The sequence below is a fragment of the Lepidochelys kempii genome, chromosome 3 (genome assembly GCF_965140285.1).
Source record: "Lepidochelys kempii isolate rLepKem1 chromosome 3, rLepKem1.hap1, whole genome shotgun sequence".
In the NCBI taxonomy this organism is placed as follows: domain Eukaryota; kingdom Metazoa; phylum Chordata; order Testudines; family Cheloniidae; genus Lepidochelys; species Lepidochelys kempii.
Genome location: NC_136382.1, coordinates 171,627,282 through 171,644,324, shown reverse-complemented (window position 1 = coordinate 171,644,324; position 17,043 = coordinate 171,627,282). Strand labels below are relative to the sequence as shown.

The following is a 17,043-nucleotide window of genomic DNA, read 5'->3' as shown; positions in this document are numbered from 1 at the left end:
ATCCTCCCAACCCTTGCACCCCACTGCCTGGGAAAGGTTTGGTAAAAATCCTCACCAATTTGCATAGGTGACCACAGACCCAAACCCTTGGATCTGAGAACAATGAAAAAGCATTCAGTTTTCTTACAAGAAGACTTAATAGAAATAGAAGTAAATAGGAGTAAAGGAATCACCCCTGTAAAATCAGGATGGTAGGTACCTTACAGGGTAATTAGATTCAAAACAGAGAATCCCTCTAGGCAAAACCTTAAGTTACAAAAAAGACGCACAGACAGAAATAGTCATTCTATTCAGCACAATTCTTTTCTCAGCCATTTAAAGAAATCATAATCTAATACATACCTAGCTAGATTACTTACTAAAAGTTCTAAGACTCCATTCCTGTTCTATCCCTGGCAAAGCAGCATACCAAAAGACAGACCCTTTGTTTCTCTCCCTCCTCCCAGCTTTTGAAAGTATCTTGTCTCCTCATTGGTCATTTTGGTCAGGTGCCAGCAAGGTTACCTTTAGCTTCTTAACCCTTTACAGGTGAGAGGATTTTTCCTCTGGCCAGGAGGGATTTTAAAGGGGTTTACCCTTCCCTTTACATTTATGACAGGCTGAGAAGTCCATATCCCTCTACCTCATCAGTTGCTAGGTGTCAACATCCTGGTGAATGGATTTCCCATTGTCTTCTCAGATACTCCATTGATATGGAGACTAAGGCCCAGACACAGCTAGGCACACCCCACATCTCTGTGTCCAGGCCTGCCCTAAAAGCAGTCCCCTTCCACCCACTGGGTAACAATGCAGCACATAGGGGACACTGAGGCACAAATAGGATTCATAAAATTATTACAAAAAAATCCTGCTTCATCACATAAAGCCAGGATTTTGGACACGGTGCTCTTTTCCAGAAGGTTTGGGAAATGAGATGCTTTGCTTCCCTCTCCTGCAAATGATAGCTGAAGCCATTCTCTAAAAGAAAGCAGAGTACAGCTGTGTTCTTCAGCTCCAGAAAACAGCAGCATACTTTTCCCTACTGACCATAAAGAGTCATTGCTCAAGTAATACAGCACTAAACCTCATCAGGGCTAACAACAACAATTTGGAATTGGCATAGAACCCTTTCTGGATCATAGGATCCTTCCAATTTTCACCATGGCTAATTTCAGGGTAACTGGTCTCCTGCAGGAACAGTCATCTACATCAGGGACTCCAGGATATATGAAACCAGGAAAACATATAAAGCAGCTTTGGGTAAATAATGTTACTAGTGCTGATGAGGTTTTCCACACGGATGTTGTACAAAACCCATTTAGTGCTGATGGATGCCATACGGGATTTGTACATGGAAGAGCATGGGGAGAGACAGGGTCCCCAATCCTCCCTACTTTCTGGAATCCCAGTTTCAGCCCAGCCAGCCATTGCATTTAATTCTCCCAAACATTCCTGGCTTCCCAAGACTTCCTTCTCCTGCCTTTTCAAAGCCAATGGAAAAGACAGTAAGTTCTTTGTTAGTTTTCCTACACCCATAGTCCTTTGGAAATCTTCCCTTTTTCCAAAGGGAAGAGGGCAGGGCACAAACACAGCCCTTTGCTCTTTTATCCTCAGAGCAGAACAATAATAATAAAAAATAAAAAAAACAGGCAAGCTGCAAGCAAACAGCCTTAAACTTATAGTAGACTTGAAATCAGGTTGGTGGCATCTCCTTGGTCAGAAGCAAACCTCTGCTGTGCTCGGGACACACAGGACTGCTCACCCACTCCCAGCACCCTCTGACTTCCTTTTCCTCATAAATGCCCCCAGAAGATTGACAGGCTCCAGCTGCTTCCTGTCACTTCTGTTAACTCTTGCCATCCCAGTGTGGAGCTATAGTGCTTTCTGACCTACCCACCATCCTGCCCCCCTTACTCCCAGAGGAATGGTACATAGTCACAGGATAACAATCAATGGATTTATATTTTCTTGATTCTAGGAAAGGAGGAGATCATGCTCTATTAGTGAAGTTGAAACAGCCACTGCATGCTTACGGAACACACTCTGATGACCAATAAATTAATTGGCTAAGACACTTTGATGTCATTATCAAAGGGGTGAATTGGTTGCATTATCCTACGCCTGTGTTGTTAGGGTTTTTGTCCATTAGAATCTGAACAACATTTGAAAGGTTTTGGTTTTTAAAAGGAGATCATCTTTTGCTCAAAGAACGGTCTGCTTAACTAGCAACCCTACTAGGCTTTATTTCTTATGAAAGAATATCTGAATTGAAAGCGTTGAATGTCTCCAGACATCCTAGATGATAGTGTATCATTTTCTACTCTGCTATGAATAAAATGGCATTAACTGTCATACATTATCCCTGATAAACTCCTGCAGATTGCACTGAGGATGCAACAATACAAGTATTCTTCGGGTATAAAAAAATATCAACTTCTGAATTATTATGTTCATTCTTTCCTCCTGCAGATTGCACTGAGGATGCAACAATACAAGTATTCTTCGGGTATAAAAAAATATCAACTTCTGAATTATTATGTTCATTCTTTCCTCCTGGTTTGATATCCAAGAAGAACAAAATGGCTAAAATGGATTATAGGTCATGCAAGAATGGATATTTCCCTTTTACGTTTTCAGTCACTCACAAAGGCCTCTGTAACTAAACTATTAGCTATTGAAACAATAATAGAGGGTTTCCTCAGGGGAGCTAATTAGACAAAGGAATCAACTTTTAGGCTTCATAAAAAACTGCTGGTTCAAAGATATTGTTACATGCTTTAAATGAAGCAGTAAGGAGTCCCTCAACTAAAAATTATGGACTTTTCTAACAAACAAAAATAATTAGGATACTTAGAGACCAAAGATAAGATAAGATATTATGACCCCTTCTGATACCACACTGTTTTAGACTCACAAATATCTAAGAAATTATTTTAAGCTCACAAGTATCTCTAAGAGGACCCCCAATCAAGTCTTTGGCTGTATTATCTGGCCAGAGGAACAGAATAAAAAAAAATCTATTTCCTTTTGTGGCTTGTTCATATTTTGAATTATGCTGAATCAAATTGTGTCAGATGGGCATTGAAATACTGAACTAGAAACAAAGAAAAGATTTAGGTATTTAAGGGTGCTAGGTTAAAGTCCTGTATGTGATGTGTTCTGCATCTTTCTTTGTGGGGGTTTAAGAGGCAGGGGTTGTTGAAGGTTGTTTTTTAAACACAGTCTGAAGATATAAACCTGCCTCTGTCTCCGATTCATTTTTCTTTCATATACTTTTGAAAAAATATACACTCAACTTTCCAAGTCACGTTCTTCGAAGTTTTGAGATGCAGTAGAAAATAGTCTCACTTGTCTCTGAATAAATGGGTGTTAAGAAACTTTAGTAGTAGTAGTAATAATGAGCTACTCAACAGTTTGGTGAGAAGTGTGAAAGGAACCCATCTTCAGCCTTGTGTAGCTACAGGGAGTATCAACACACAATTTGTCTTATAATTAAATATTTTTTTAAAAATACACCATACTTATCCTGCTAACCTCTTTGCTGGTGAGCTTCTATTCCACCAGCTACTGCTGCTCTAGTATATTGTACCTTTGAAATAGTTAACTATTAGCAGCTGCATTTCTGTTAGATGCATCTGGAACATTTGGCAACCATCATGTATCTAATGTACAATGGTAATATCCAAAATAACCTCAAAAAAAGAAAACCCATCCTTAAATAAAAGGTAAGAGATGCTAGAAGTAGTAAAAGTGCACCGTAAAGCAAATGAGATGCATACTAGTATACCACATAGCTTTTGGTTTACTCCCAGAATTCAAAAGCAGAGCTGCTACAGCATTCTGAATATTGCCATATAAATTAATAACCTCAGCATCTCACTTCACACATCTAGTATATACACCTTTCATTAAAGGATCTCAAAGCACTTTACAAATGATAATTATTCTCCACAACATCCATGTAAGGTCAGTAAGTATTGTCAACATTCTACAGATGGAAAAACCTAGGCACAGAGAGAATACATGACTTGCCTACGATCACAGCATCAGTCAGTGTCAGAGCTGAGTGGAGAACCCAAATTCCCAACTCTAAACACTAAACAGTAATTTCTCCTTTTTGTTCCCACAATTCCCTCTTCTCAACATTGCAGGAGAGACTCAATGTTTTATATCATCATCCACTAAAGCAGCACATGAAACTTGAATGATCAAGAGCTGTTAAAAGTTGAAGTCTGTTATAATGCATCACTTGAAAAAAGTCGTAAAAAGCAGGTAAAACTTGGAAAAACAAACATAACAGGCTAACTCAAAAAAAAATTTACATGGCATTAAAAAGACAAAGAAAGCCGAGATAGACTAAAGATTGTCTTTTCTAAACCCTTTTCTGTCCCACTGCTGATCTCTCCAGTTACCAAAACTATTATGCCTTAGTTTAATTTTCAAAGGGGCTGGGTACTTAAATCCTAGAGCACCAATGTAAGGCATAATCAAACACCAAGTATCAAAATTCAATAAACAGATATTAATAAAAAACAGGGTGAAATCTTCAAAACTAAAGTGTTAACAACAAAAACTAAATGTAGTATTTGACCCCATCACCACATTAAAAAAAAAAACCCACTTTCAGAACAATTTTGGACATTCAGTCAGAGATTGAGCACATCAGGCTGATGACAAACTCAGTGAAGTGGAAGGCAAAGGTCTCGGATTGTGGAACTTTTTAATATTCTGACTAGCAGGTCAAAAAGACAAGAGCTGTTTGAAGCATTACAACAGCAGAGCATGAACAGTTACAGTACTGCAACAGCAGCTCCTTGGGAAAGAAAGAAGGTAAAAGGATAAGAGACTGTAGAGATTGGCACAGTTTTATCAGACACCCACTAAACCTATTCAGACCATCTTACTAGGCTTCAAAAATGAGCCCTCTCCTTTGCACCCAAAAGCATAATCCTGGTGTAAACCCATCCCTTGGTATTAGGATTTCAGCCCACAACTTTCATATAATTCTTGGTTGGTCCTACAGGTTTGCTAAATGTTAAGCACCTGTTTCCTCCTAAATAATGAGTAGCAATTTCTTTCAACCCACAACACCAAACTGCGAATATGGGGGGGGGGGGGGGGGAAGACATGCTTTTCCCTCCTTTTGTCATTTATCCTCCATTTTGTCTGCTTCTCCCTCTCTAGTAAGCTGTGTGTGTTTCGGCCACTCCCCTTCCTCTTTGTTTGTTGCTCATCCACTTCTGTTTTCTGTCTCCTTGCTTGTTTTATTTCCTCTCTCTCCCCATGTTCTTCATTGGACCCTGCCTTAACTCCACTGAAAACTGAAAAGGACAGAACTGGGCACAGTGAAATTTATAAAACCCAAGATCATTTCACCAATTACTGTACTCATTAAGAGGGGCCAGATGCTTACCATTTTTGAAAAATCAGGCCATTTTACTTCAGGGCTTACATATGGTCTCAGGAGCCTAAATTTAGGCACCAAATTTTTTTAGACTTTGGTCTTAACCTAGACGGTTTGTTATGGTTCATGTCTTTTTTATTATTACAATGCCAAACATCCATTGCATATGGACAGCGTTTGTGCCTTTCTTGCAATGGAGTATTGAAATATATGTGGATCGTATTCTCTGAACAATTGACATTTAGAATAATCTTGCTCTCTATACCCTGCCTGCTCACAACACTAACACTCCAATAGAAAGACAGAATAGTGTGATAAGAATGCTTCTGCAAAAAAAAAAAAAAAAAACAAGCATACAAGGTTCATTGTTGGAAAGTTGCCCAGCATGGATTTTATCTGTGTTGCAACCCTCGTTCTAAACTGCTGATAGATTAGGACACAAAAATGAAGTGTTTTTAACATCAATTAAATTCTTAACAAGTCAACTTTGACAATACAACTTTACAAGGTACTTACTATGCAAAGCAGTTCAGACTCAAAAGTGACAGTCTTAAGGATTGTCTACTCAAGCCTTTAGTTTGCAGCAAACTGAGGTGTGACTCTACCCAGCACTGCTGCACATTAACTTTCCCATGGACCCTGCTGACATACACTAACAACTCCTTCATATGCGTTGATCTACTCCACTTTAAAACACAGGGTCCACACGGACAATTAGTGCATGGCAGGCTACTGTGGGGTAGATTTATACCCTAGTTTGCTGCAAACTACATGTTTGTGTAAACAACACCTTAAGCTGCTACTGTATATTCTGGCAGAATGGAGAATATCATATTAGATTCTATGTGGATTTTTTTAAATACCAGAAATTAAGGGAAAAAAACAGTATTTTTTTCAATAATCCATGTAATAGCATTGAGAGCTTTCCCCTCTAGCTCTGCCACCGTAGTTAGCTAATAAAACTATTCCCAAAGCTAAATTGACATCATCCATGATGCTGGTGGACAAATAAAAATGCCATGTTAATTCACTTCCAACAGAAATACAAGGAAACAGACAGGAAATTCAATTCCCTCCCTTCAGACCATTTTCAAGTGTTTCAGACTTAAGGGGACAGTGCCAACCTAATATTGTTTAATTGCAAAAATGTCAGTTATCTAATAAAGCACTTTTTAATTAGCATGTGTGTCCTGAAATTTTCTTTCAAGGATTATTGTTTTAAAGAAATTAAAAATTCTGTTCTCCAATGTGTCTTAGACCTGGGGTTTTTTTTATTTTTAATTTCACAAACATTTTGAAATTGTTTCCATTTTGTGGTGTTCAAAATGGATCCATTTTTTCAAAATTTTAAATGTTTTGATCAAAAGTTACTGGAACTTTCTGTTAAACAGGTGGGGGGCGGATTCAAGAGAAAAATGTTAGCAATTCCCATAAAAAATGTTAATAAAGTTTTTTTTTTTTTTTTTTTAAATCACAAAACCCAAAAAACTTATTAGTCGGTTATTTACATCCTACACATGCTTTTTTTTTTTTTTTTTTTAAATAGAAAAGTCTATCTGTAGAGAAAAAAAACAATTCACCTGAAAAATTTCAACCAGATCTTACGTTTACAGGATTCTACCAGCAAAAAAGAGTGAAGAAACCCAAAGGTATCGCGGAGTGAAAAAAAAAAAAAAATCAGAATTTCTGTCCCCTTTCATTTTTTCCCCCCAAGTCTGGAAGAAAGGTTGAAATATAAAATTTCCAAAGTTGCAAAAAATTTCAATTTGGAAACCATTAATGTTTTGTCTGGACATTTTTGATTGAAGTAAAATATTTTGATATTCACAGAATGGTGTTTTAAAGAGCTTGAATTGTTTTACTGGGGTACAATGAGAAATATGTTAAATTACAAATTTAAGCTATTTGTGCTTGCTCTAAAAAGTGACACACTGCATTTTGCAATACAATGCAATTTCAAATGTCATATCCAAGCCTGAAAATCAAGGTTTGTGATTAACATAGCTCCTCAACTTAACTAGAGCAGAAAAACCCAGGAGCCAAATCCTGCTCATCTTTCTAATTCACTTAGGCCATTTTGAAAATTTCACCATGGTATACTTACAAGGGTAATGTCATGTTTTACAAATAATCAATTTCTCAGACAGTCCCCCAATCTGAAATGCTTTCATTATGATTTTTCTCTTTCTTAAGAAATTACACTTTTGCTGCAAGAAATTAGGGCAAGGGATAATATTGAGAGACGAGTGAATAGCAACTACAAGGAACAGCAGGTGTGCATTCAAAAAGCACCTCTCATTTCTACCACAATTATTTTGTTTTTCTGAAAGCACAGTAAGATGAACACTTATTAGTATTTTACTACCTGGACACCTACACTTATCCCAATTGCATATGTAAATGCCATTCTACAGATGAGGAAATGTTTCATGTCCATGCACAATTTTCACAGTCATTTGCAACACAGTTACTCCAGCCAACATGCCACTAAGTAGTTATGCCAGCTATACATTTATGTTTGTGCCTTATCCACAAAAATAATTTGGCCAGGACACAAGAGCCAATGGATCCAATTAATCTCTTATGAAAGTTTCTCAGCGTCAGTGGAGTTATACCTGGGATAAATTTGACTCCTACTCTTTATTTTTGAGGTAAAAAGAAAATACAAATATATTTTCTGGACCAAAAACAAAAAATATTGTTTGAATGAAAATGTTAAATCAGTTTAAGATTATTTTCTTTAGGTCATTGAAACTTATGAAGAATGCCACCATTCAAATGCATAAGAGTGAATACATCATGCAGATGTTTGACCAGGAAAAGCTAGCAAATGTTTCTATTTTGACTTACTGCATCATGACCAGTTAACTAACAAATGAGGCATCCTGCAAAGCTCTCTATCCTGCAAGTTGCTCTGTATAGGTTATGGGGTCTGCCTAGATGGACAGTGACTGCACAAATCATGTTAATTCATACCTAAAAGGAAAACAAACATTCCTATGGCCAACATAGTAACTGCAATTTTAAATATGTGCAATTAATGTTAAAAATCAAAAACAACATACAATCAACTTACTAGCATGTTTATCTGCAAGCATTATAAGGCTGTTGGAAATGTCTCGTCGTCTGTAAAAGCACACAACTTTTGCTTCCACATTGCCATTAGCAGTCTAGAAAATAAAATAAATTAGTCAAGTCAGGGTCTGTCCTCACTCTGAGCTGTTAGAATCGTATGTACCCAATCCTCCAGCCTTTACTCACATGAACAGTTCTAAATCACACAAGCAGTCACAATAAAGTCAATAAAAAGAAAAGGAGTACTTGTGGCACCTTAGAGATGGTCAAGGTTCCTCCCCCACTCTGAACTGTAGGGTATAGATGTGGGGACCTGCATGAAAACCTCCTAAGCTTACTTTTACCACTTTAGGTTAAAACTTCCCCAAGGTACAAATTAATTTTACCCTTTGCCCTTGGAATTTCCACTGCCACCACTAAACTTTAACTGGGTTTACTAGGAAACATAGTTTGGACATGTCTTTCCCCACAAAAATCCTCCCAACCCTTACACCTCACTTCCTAGGGAAGGTTTGCTAAAAATCCTCACCAATTTGCATAGGTGACCACAGATCCAAACCCTTGGATCTGAGAACAATGAAAAAGCATTCAGTTTTCTTACAAGAAGACTTTTAATAGAAATAAAGGAATCACCTCTGTAAAATCAGGATGGTAGATACCTTACAGGGTAATTAGATTCAAAACATAGAAAATCCCTCTAGGCAAAACCTTAAGATACAAAAAAGACACACAGACAGGGATAGTCATTCTGTTCAGCACAGTTCTTTTCTCAGCCATTTAAAGAAATCATAATCTAACACATATCTAGCTAGATTACTTACTAAAAGTTCTAAGACTCCATTCCTGTTCTGTCCCTGGCAAAAGCAGTATACAGACAGACCCAGACCCTTTGTTTCTCTCCCTCCTCCCAGCTTTTGAAAGTATCTTGTCTCCTCATTGGTCATTTTGGTCAGGTGCCAGCAAGGTTACCTTTAGCTTCTTAACCCTTTACAGGTGAGAGGATTTTTCCTCTGGCCAGAGGGGATTTTAAAGGGGTTTACCCTCCCCTTTATATTTATGACAGAGACTAACAAATTTATTTGAGCATAAGCTTTCGTGAGCTACAGCTCACTTCAACGGATGAAGTCAATGTGATTACTCACATAAGTAAGGGTTTCCAGGAGCAAGCCTATACTAACTATAGGTCACTTCATCAGAGCATTTATACTGACTGCAAAACATTACCCACAGTATTATTTTGTCACAGGACCAATAACAATTTCATTTTAATGTAACCTATAAATATTAAAAGATTATTTAACATTTCTTTTTAATTCCTTTTTTGTAAGCAACTGTGCATTTCAAATTACTATGGCAATTTCATTTAAACTATGTTCAATATAACCCACTAAAGTCTATTTGACAAATTTGCTTACTTCAGCTAACTAGATTGAAAAATTACTTACCTTACAATTCCCCTTTGAGGATATCATCTTGCAGGATTCTCACTATTGGGGCTTAGCTCCTTAGCATGAGACTGACAATATTCTGCTAACACTTAAAGAATTTTTCTCATCTCTCTCTTCCTGCATCCTTCTGTCTTATTCCCTGTACACTATTCACTGTCTCATCCTCCTGTCTCATTCACAATTTCTGCAGTGAACAAAAAAGGGGTCCTACAGAGAGCAGCCTCATTCATGGTCAACAACGCTCATATGTAGTCATAATCTTGTAAAAGACATGCCAGTAATTTTTTGTGTGACCACCATCACCCATGAACAACTTCAACTATTCAAAATCATGAGCCCGTTGTTCATACCCCATGTTTTCATGCTATGGGAATAAGAGTCAAAATCTAGTGCAATAGTTCACTATGTATATTAAAAATAAGCAGTGTGTTCCAAGCCGTTTACAGACTCTCTTTAAAATAGATTAATGTGAGAGTTGAGAGTTTTGCCATGTTTTAGTTTTGTTTTTTTTAAAAGATAAGTGTGTATAATGTCTAATTAACAAAATAAAAACCTGTTTTTTTCAGTTTTCTTTCTTCTTAATAGATGCCCTTAACACACGAAAGATACATACTTCCCCATTAGGAATCTGGACTAAATGCTAGAAACCACTCTGTTTCAAAAATCAATAAATGACTGTGTCCTACATCCCACCAACAAGATTACATTATGGCAATCCAGTTTAAAGGTAATAAACATTACATTTAGAACATTATTGGAATCACTTCATTTACAGTAAATCAAACATACTGTATTCCAATAGAAGTCCAAACTGATTATAAAATTTGTGAGGTGCAAGTATTAGCTGAGTGGCAGTGGTCTCAGATAGCTCTAAAAATGAATACAGAGGAAGACCCCTTGCAGATTACCAATTTTGTGACTTACAAAAATTTTTTTTAAAATTAAGATTTTTACACCACAAAATATACTTTCATCATTTATTTTGATATGAGAAATTTACTTATAAGTATTGATAATAGTTCTTTATAGCACACTAGTAAATAAACTGCAGAATGTTTTATAAAAGTAACATAGTCTCTGTAACATGAGACTTCACGACAGGCCTTCATGCTGCCCCATACTCCCACCTCAAACAGCCTCAATCCTGTCACAGGAAAACTTTCCCTAAGGATGAAGGTAGAGAGTTGAGTCTCCATGGCCATTCAAATCTCTGGTGCCTATTCAAAGACTGCCAACAAAGGGTGTAAATAACTTCAGTGGGGTTGCAGTTTTTATTATCTGGACATCTATCCACTGGGAACTGTCTGAGAATCCCAAATCATTTCTCATATGCCACTGAACACACAATAAATGATAAGAACTTATGGTCACTACCATCCTGGACTAGATCATCAGAAAGGTGAAATAATCCATGCCATTACCAATCTCCTGAGCATGCAAGCCCACACCCTTGTGGAAGGTTTGGTTTTAGAATTTTAAAAAGCAGAATCTTCCTGATCACGATGTACTGGCTGTTTTTCCATGTAATGCAGAATTATAAGAGATCACATAGCAATATTTCAACAAGTAATATCTTTTTATGAGGTACACGCAAATCTCCAAAACATCACAGCATTCAGAAATCGTGTTTATGGAAATCATACAAGACCTGGGAAAATACTACTTGGGTTTTAAGAAAAATTACACATTTGCACTTGTCTGGGCGTTACATCACGTTTTATCAAGTAGTGTATAGGAATTTTACATATTCATGTACCTTGTTAAGTTCTTCTATTCGCCTGATCAGATATGGATTGCTTGAGGAGTTTTCAAAATAAACATAATCTGTAACAAAAGGCAGAAAGATATTTAATTATTTCAAAAGCAGTATTTGTAGAATGTTGTTTTTGTCAATGCACAATTCCCCTAACTCTAGAGGCTTATAAAAAGCAGGTGCTTCAATCATATTCACTGCCAGATGCATATCTCGGTTATTACAACATTTTGAATATTTGTTGAGTTTTCAACCAATTATCTCATAACTCTTGGGATTAACTAAATAGAACCTCATTAAGGCCCTGATTCTGCAAAGATACGTGTTTAACATTACACACTATGAATATTCCCAATGACTGTAAAGTTAAGTATGTGAATAAATCTTTGCAGGATCAAAGCCTACAATGCACTTCACTAATCCACGTACTTTATAAATCTGCTTTAAAAACTGGCAGTCTCCCACAACCTCTCAGCAAACGATTTAACCTCGGTGTGCTGTATGGTGAGGTTTTGTATTACTGAGACATCGTTATTTTTATAAAATATGCCACTTGACATTTACTAGCAAATTTGGAAGTATTAATCAGTAGTCCAGATAAATGAACAAAGTACTTTTGTGATGCCTCATACTTGCTTTTGCTGACACCCCAGTTCAGTAAATAATTTGCAAAACACAGTAATTGGCAATAAATCTCCCAGTCACTAATGTTCATGAGTGAGATTCTTCTGTACTTGAATATGACAGCTAGTTTCATTGTTACAAAAATATTTTCAAAAGGGACAAGGAAGACTCTTCAGCTTCTCATGGCCAAAAGTTTATATATCACCCATAATGATGAACAAAAGTAGCGTTTCCCTCAATTCAGTCTCTCAAAACCTACTTTTTCTTGGAGAGTCTCATAGACGATGCTCCACAAAATTCAAATAATACTTTGCATTTATATTTGAATGTATCTGTAGCAGGGTGGTCACACTGCTCTGGCTCAGAAGAGGTTAAAACCCAGCCCTTGGAGAGGGCCGGGGCTGAAAAAAAAAGCTAGGCTCATTGGGGAAACAGCCACAGCTGGGGCCATGCCCCAATCAGGCCACTGCTGGCCCTATAAAAGGGCTGTGAGCCAGGTGCTCAGGAAAATCTCTCTCTATCTGTGGAGAGAGCTAGACCTAGCTGCCTGGGAGCTAGGAAGGGTACCTGGTGTGGGGAAGAGCCAAGAGGCGCTCTAGTCTGGAAAACCCTCAGGCTACAGGCCTGGCTAAAGGCCAGGAAAGGTACTGAGGCTAGTGAGGTGTAGCCTGGGAATAGGCAGAGGCAGCTGGTCCAACCCCTTTGCTGATGATGAGTGGTTTACAGACTGCAGTCTGCCCCAGTGAGTGGGGGCTAGATGGTGACTGGCAGTAGCCACTGAAGTAAGGAGGGGATAGAGGGTTGGGTGTTCCCCTGGGAGGGAAGACCCAGAGTGTGGGTGCACTGCCAGGGGGCAGGACCCCAAGGTAAAGGGGCACTGGGGCCTGGGAGGGACATAGGGGGCCAGTGGCAGGTGAGGCACTGGCCTGCAGAGGGCACTCTGAGGCTGGAAAGAACTAATTCCCAGATGACCAGCAGGAGGTACTGCACTAGTGAGTCATCGCCTTGCTACAGTATCTTTGTATCCTGCACTAATGTCTGAATTTACCACTATGGAAACATGGTAGAATTAATGCATGGAAAAATAGTGAATGTACAGGGATTAACCTGCCCAAAAATCTTACATCTCCTATATTTGCTTCAATAAAGGGGGGGATGGGAGTTTGAAAAAGAATGTATGGTTAATAGATCAAAAATATATATGTAATCATTGTGTGCCATATGTAGTGGGAGAAGGGATCATTTAGCAAGTCTAAGCTAGTGATTCTCAACTTTTCTCATACCGTGATGCCATGTTACAGCAGAAAACCATTCTGGGACCCCTTCTCATTTAGTAATGAGGGTGGTTGCTACCTCCTGAAACTTTTTCATCTTCCCCTAAGAATTCCCAGTTTGAGAATCCAAAATCTAAGCAGCAGGGGCCAGACTGGGCAAATCCTTGCCCAGACTTCATGTCTCTTGTGAGAATTACTCACATGAGTAAGGGTGTATGGGCTCAAGACCTAAATTCCCTCTTGGAGAAAGAGGACTTGTTGCTATAACTACATCACAGAATCATAGAAATGTAAGATGGAAAGAGATCAAGAGGTCATCCAGGGAAGAGAGCTGCACTGAGGCAGGCCTAAATATTATCTAGCCCATCTCTGACAGATGTTTGTTTAACCCTGTTCTGAAAAACATCAAATGATTGAGATTCCACACGCTCCTGCAATTTCTAAATCTCCTTAGCTGTAATTTAAGCCCATTATTACTTGTTCTGTCCTCAGTGCATAAGGAGAAAAATGTATCCTCATTCTCTTTATAACAACTCTTTACACATACCTCCCCCTGTCTTCTCTTCTCCAGACCAAAAAAAATCAGTTTTTTCAAGCTTTCCTGATAGCTCATGTTTTCTAAACCTTTAATCATTTTTGTTGCTCTCCTCTGGTCTTTCTGCAATTCATCCACATCTTTCCCAAAGTGTGGTGCCCAGAACTGGACACAGTACTACAGTTGAGGTCTTATCAGAAGGGTGACCGTATGTCCCTTTTTGGTTGGGACAGTCCCTTCTTTTAGGCCCTGTCCCAGCCGTCCCAACTTTTTTGACAAAATTGGATACTTGCTCTCGATCATCTGTTAGCAAGAGCAAATGGGGGGGAGGAGAGGGGAGGGGAGGGCACAATTTTGCCAAAAGTGGGGTAGGACCCCTAATGGGGTGTGGAGGAACGTGGGGGGGGGGAGAAGGAGACCAGTGGCAACTGCAGCCCTGTGCTGGAGTGAGGGCTAAGGTGATCAGCTCAGGCCAGCCATCCTGCCCCATGTGCAAGGGGCAGAGGGAGGCATCAGGCAGCTCCACGCATGGGCGGGCAGAGGTAGCAGGGCTCACAGGAACTATCGCATGTGTGGGGAGATAGCAGATGTGGGTGGGCTGCAGGGGGGCTTGGGCCATCCTCCCTGAACTCAGTCCAGCCCCCTGTGGGTGAGAGGGAGGCAGGGGTAGGGTGGCAGGGATGCCTCAGGCTGGCCTGGGGGTGGCCTGTTTTTCCTTTGGGAAAATACGGTCACCCTGCTTATCAGTGCTCAGCAGAGAGGAAGAATTACTCATCTCACCTATAACACTCCTGCTAATACATCCCATAACAATATTTGGTTATATGGTTTGGGGTTTTTTTTGCAACTGTACCACATTGTTATCCACTATAACCCCCAGATCCTTTTCTGCCATACTCCTTCCTAAGCAGTTATTTCCTACACTGTATTTGTGCAGTTGACCCCTTGAGAGGGACAGACAGGATGGAACTGATCTCACCTTCATCACTTTTACTATCTTTAATTCAGACCTTGTTAGCATAGGATTTGACAAAACCAGGACACTCACAGGCCCTGTCCAGTCTTTGTCCTTTGTCTTTTTCCCTGATATGCATTGTAGGATGCTGGTTTGGGGAGTGATTGGGAGAGGAATGCTACTGAACAGTGAGATGGTATGGAAAAGCTAACTTCAGCTTTTCCTTTGGCACCATCACATGAGTGTAAACCTTGCATGAGGCATTTTACTGTGGGGGAGTGGAAAACTGTTGTTGCTTGTTTTTAACTGGCCTCCATTCCCCCTGTGCCAATGCACCCTGCACCCAACACAGCAGCTCCCACAGGAGCCAAGCTGATGGGTGGCAAGATAACAACTGCCCAACTTGACTTGGGGACGGGGGGGGGGGGATGGGAGAGGGTGTATGGAAACTGTTCCTTACAGGTAGCCCAAGACACTAGGCAACAATAAACAAGGTGAGACGTTTGTGTGCTGCAGAAGCCTCTGGATGGACACAGCTTGCCCACTCCCATCAGGCCTGGGCAATGTTGGTTTGAGCCTGGCCCTTTCCTCCTTCCTGGCTGGGGAGACTAGTCCCCTCCGGGGCTGCTACTGGATAGGTTTAGCACATGCTGGGGCGGGAGAAGTGGCCTCCTTCCCTGTCCTCCTGGGAGGCCATCTCCCCTGATCTTTGGGGAGATGCTGCCCCTGTTGCATCCCCTGGTGGTGGCCGGCTGCAGGCAACAGGTGAGCGCCTTGTGCGCAGCCTACTGAGCCCGCTCCCCTTGACCTTTGGGGGCACTGCCCTGCCCTTTCCCCTCCCCCAGTGAAGGGGCCCGCGGCTCCTCTTCCCCCGGGGGGCAGGGGATGCTCCCCACCTCCCCTCGCGGGGTGCTGCCGCCCCTGTCCCGCTCGGGGGGCGGGAGGCTGAGCCCATTCCCCCCCCTGCGCAGGCCGAGGGCTGGGCTCCCTCCTTTCCAGGGCGGGCGGACTCCTTCACCTCCCCGGGCCCCGCTGGGGGCCCCCCGGGGGCGTGGGGCGCCTGGGCCGGGCGTGGGGGGCTGGGGTGTGCGCCAGGCTCCCTCCTCCGCCCCCCCCCCGCACGCTGCGCACAGCGCGCGCCCCCGGGCCCGGCGCTCCCCGGACCCCACATACCTCCCACTCGGTACATGTTGGCCGCCATGTCTGCGCTCCGCGCCCTGCTCCTCCTGCCGCCTGGGCCGGGCCGGGCCGGGCCGGGAGGGAGCGGCTCGCTCTGCCCCCCCCGCCCCGCCTCGCCTCGGGCACCGCACCCCAGCCGCCGCGGCCCTCCCCGGAGCTGCCCGGCGCGGGGCGCGGCAGGCCAAGGGTTAAAGCGCCGCCGGGCCCGCAGCCCTCCTGGGTTGCCCGTGTGGGGACGCGAGCGGCGCCAGCGCACGGAGGGCCCTGCCCGGGCGGACGCTGCACCAGCGCCGTGTCCCGCTGCGCATCGGGGGAGGAGGGGTTAAAAGTTTCCCTCGTGGTTCTGGCCCCAAAAGGACAAGCGAGGACGGAGTCCGTTGGCTTGGGGGGGGCCTTGGCATGGGGGGGGGCATTGGGGGCAGGAGTGCATTGGTGCGTGGAGGCAGTGATGCCCTGGTACATGGGAGGGCTGGGTGCAGGAAGTGCATTGTATGTTGAGGGTGAGTGCATTAGCATATGCAATAGCAGAGCAAGAGGCTATGACTGAGTGTGTTTCTGGGTCGGAATGTGCCAGGGGTGGTGGTGTGGGCATGAGCATGGAGGGGTCTGTGGCTAGGTGGGTGGGAGTCTAGGTGAGTCGCAGAGCAGCACAGGTGAGTGTAGACGTGTGACAGCAGGACAGTGATTGTCCAATGCACAAGCACACTGTGAACCTGTACACGGATGCATTCGAATATGTGTCTGTGCATGACAATTGTGCAGGGGGGGTGAAGCTGTGCATCAACATGGGTCAGTGTATGTGACTGCGTGTCTATTC

At 41.7% G+C, this 17,043-nt stretch overlaps 1 protein-coding gene across 4 annotated transcripts in view; it reads right to left on the bottom strand.

Moving 5' to 3' along the window:
- MTA3 (metastasis associated 1 family member 3) overlaps positions 1–16,573 on the bottom strand; it is a 196,635-nt gene extending 180,062 nt beyond the window's left edge. Inside the window, exons 1-3 of one of the 4 annotated variants that reach the window (XR_012158255.2) lie at positions 16,221–16,572; positions 11,663–11,730; positions 8,460–8,553 (exon numbers count right to left, since the gene is read on the bottom strand). Coding sequence is in view for 3 of the 4 variants with exons in the window: in XM_073339057.2 (XP_073195158.1) it covers positions 8,460–8,553; positions 11,663–11,730; positions 16,221–16,248 (190 nt within the window). In the remaining variant the exon portion in view is untranslated. Of the gene's footprint in view, positions 1–8,459; positions 8,554–11,662; positions 11,731–16,220 lie in introns of all 4 variants that reach the window. The other 3 variants (XM_073339057.2, XM_073339058.2, XM_073339060.2) reach the window with 3 other exon arrangements.
- Between the last annotated feature and the right edge of the window lie 470 nt (positions 16,574–17,043).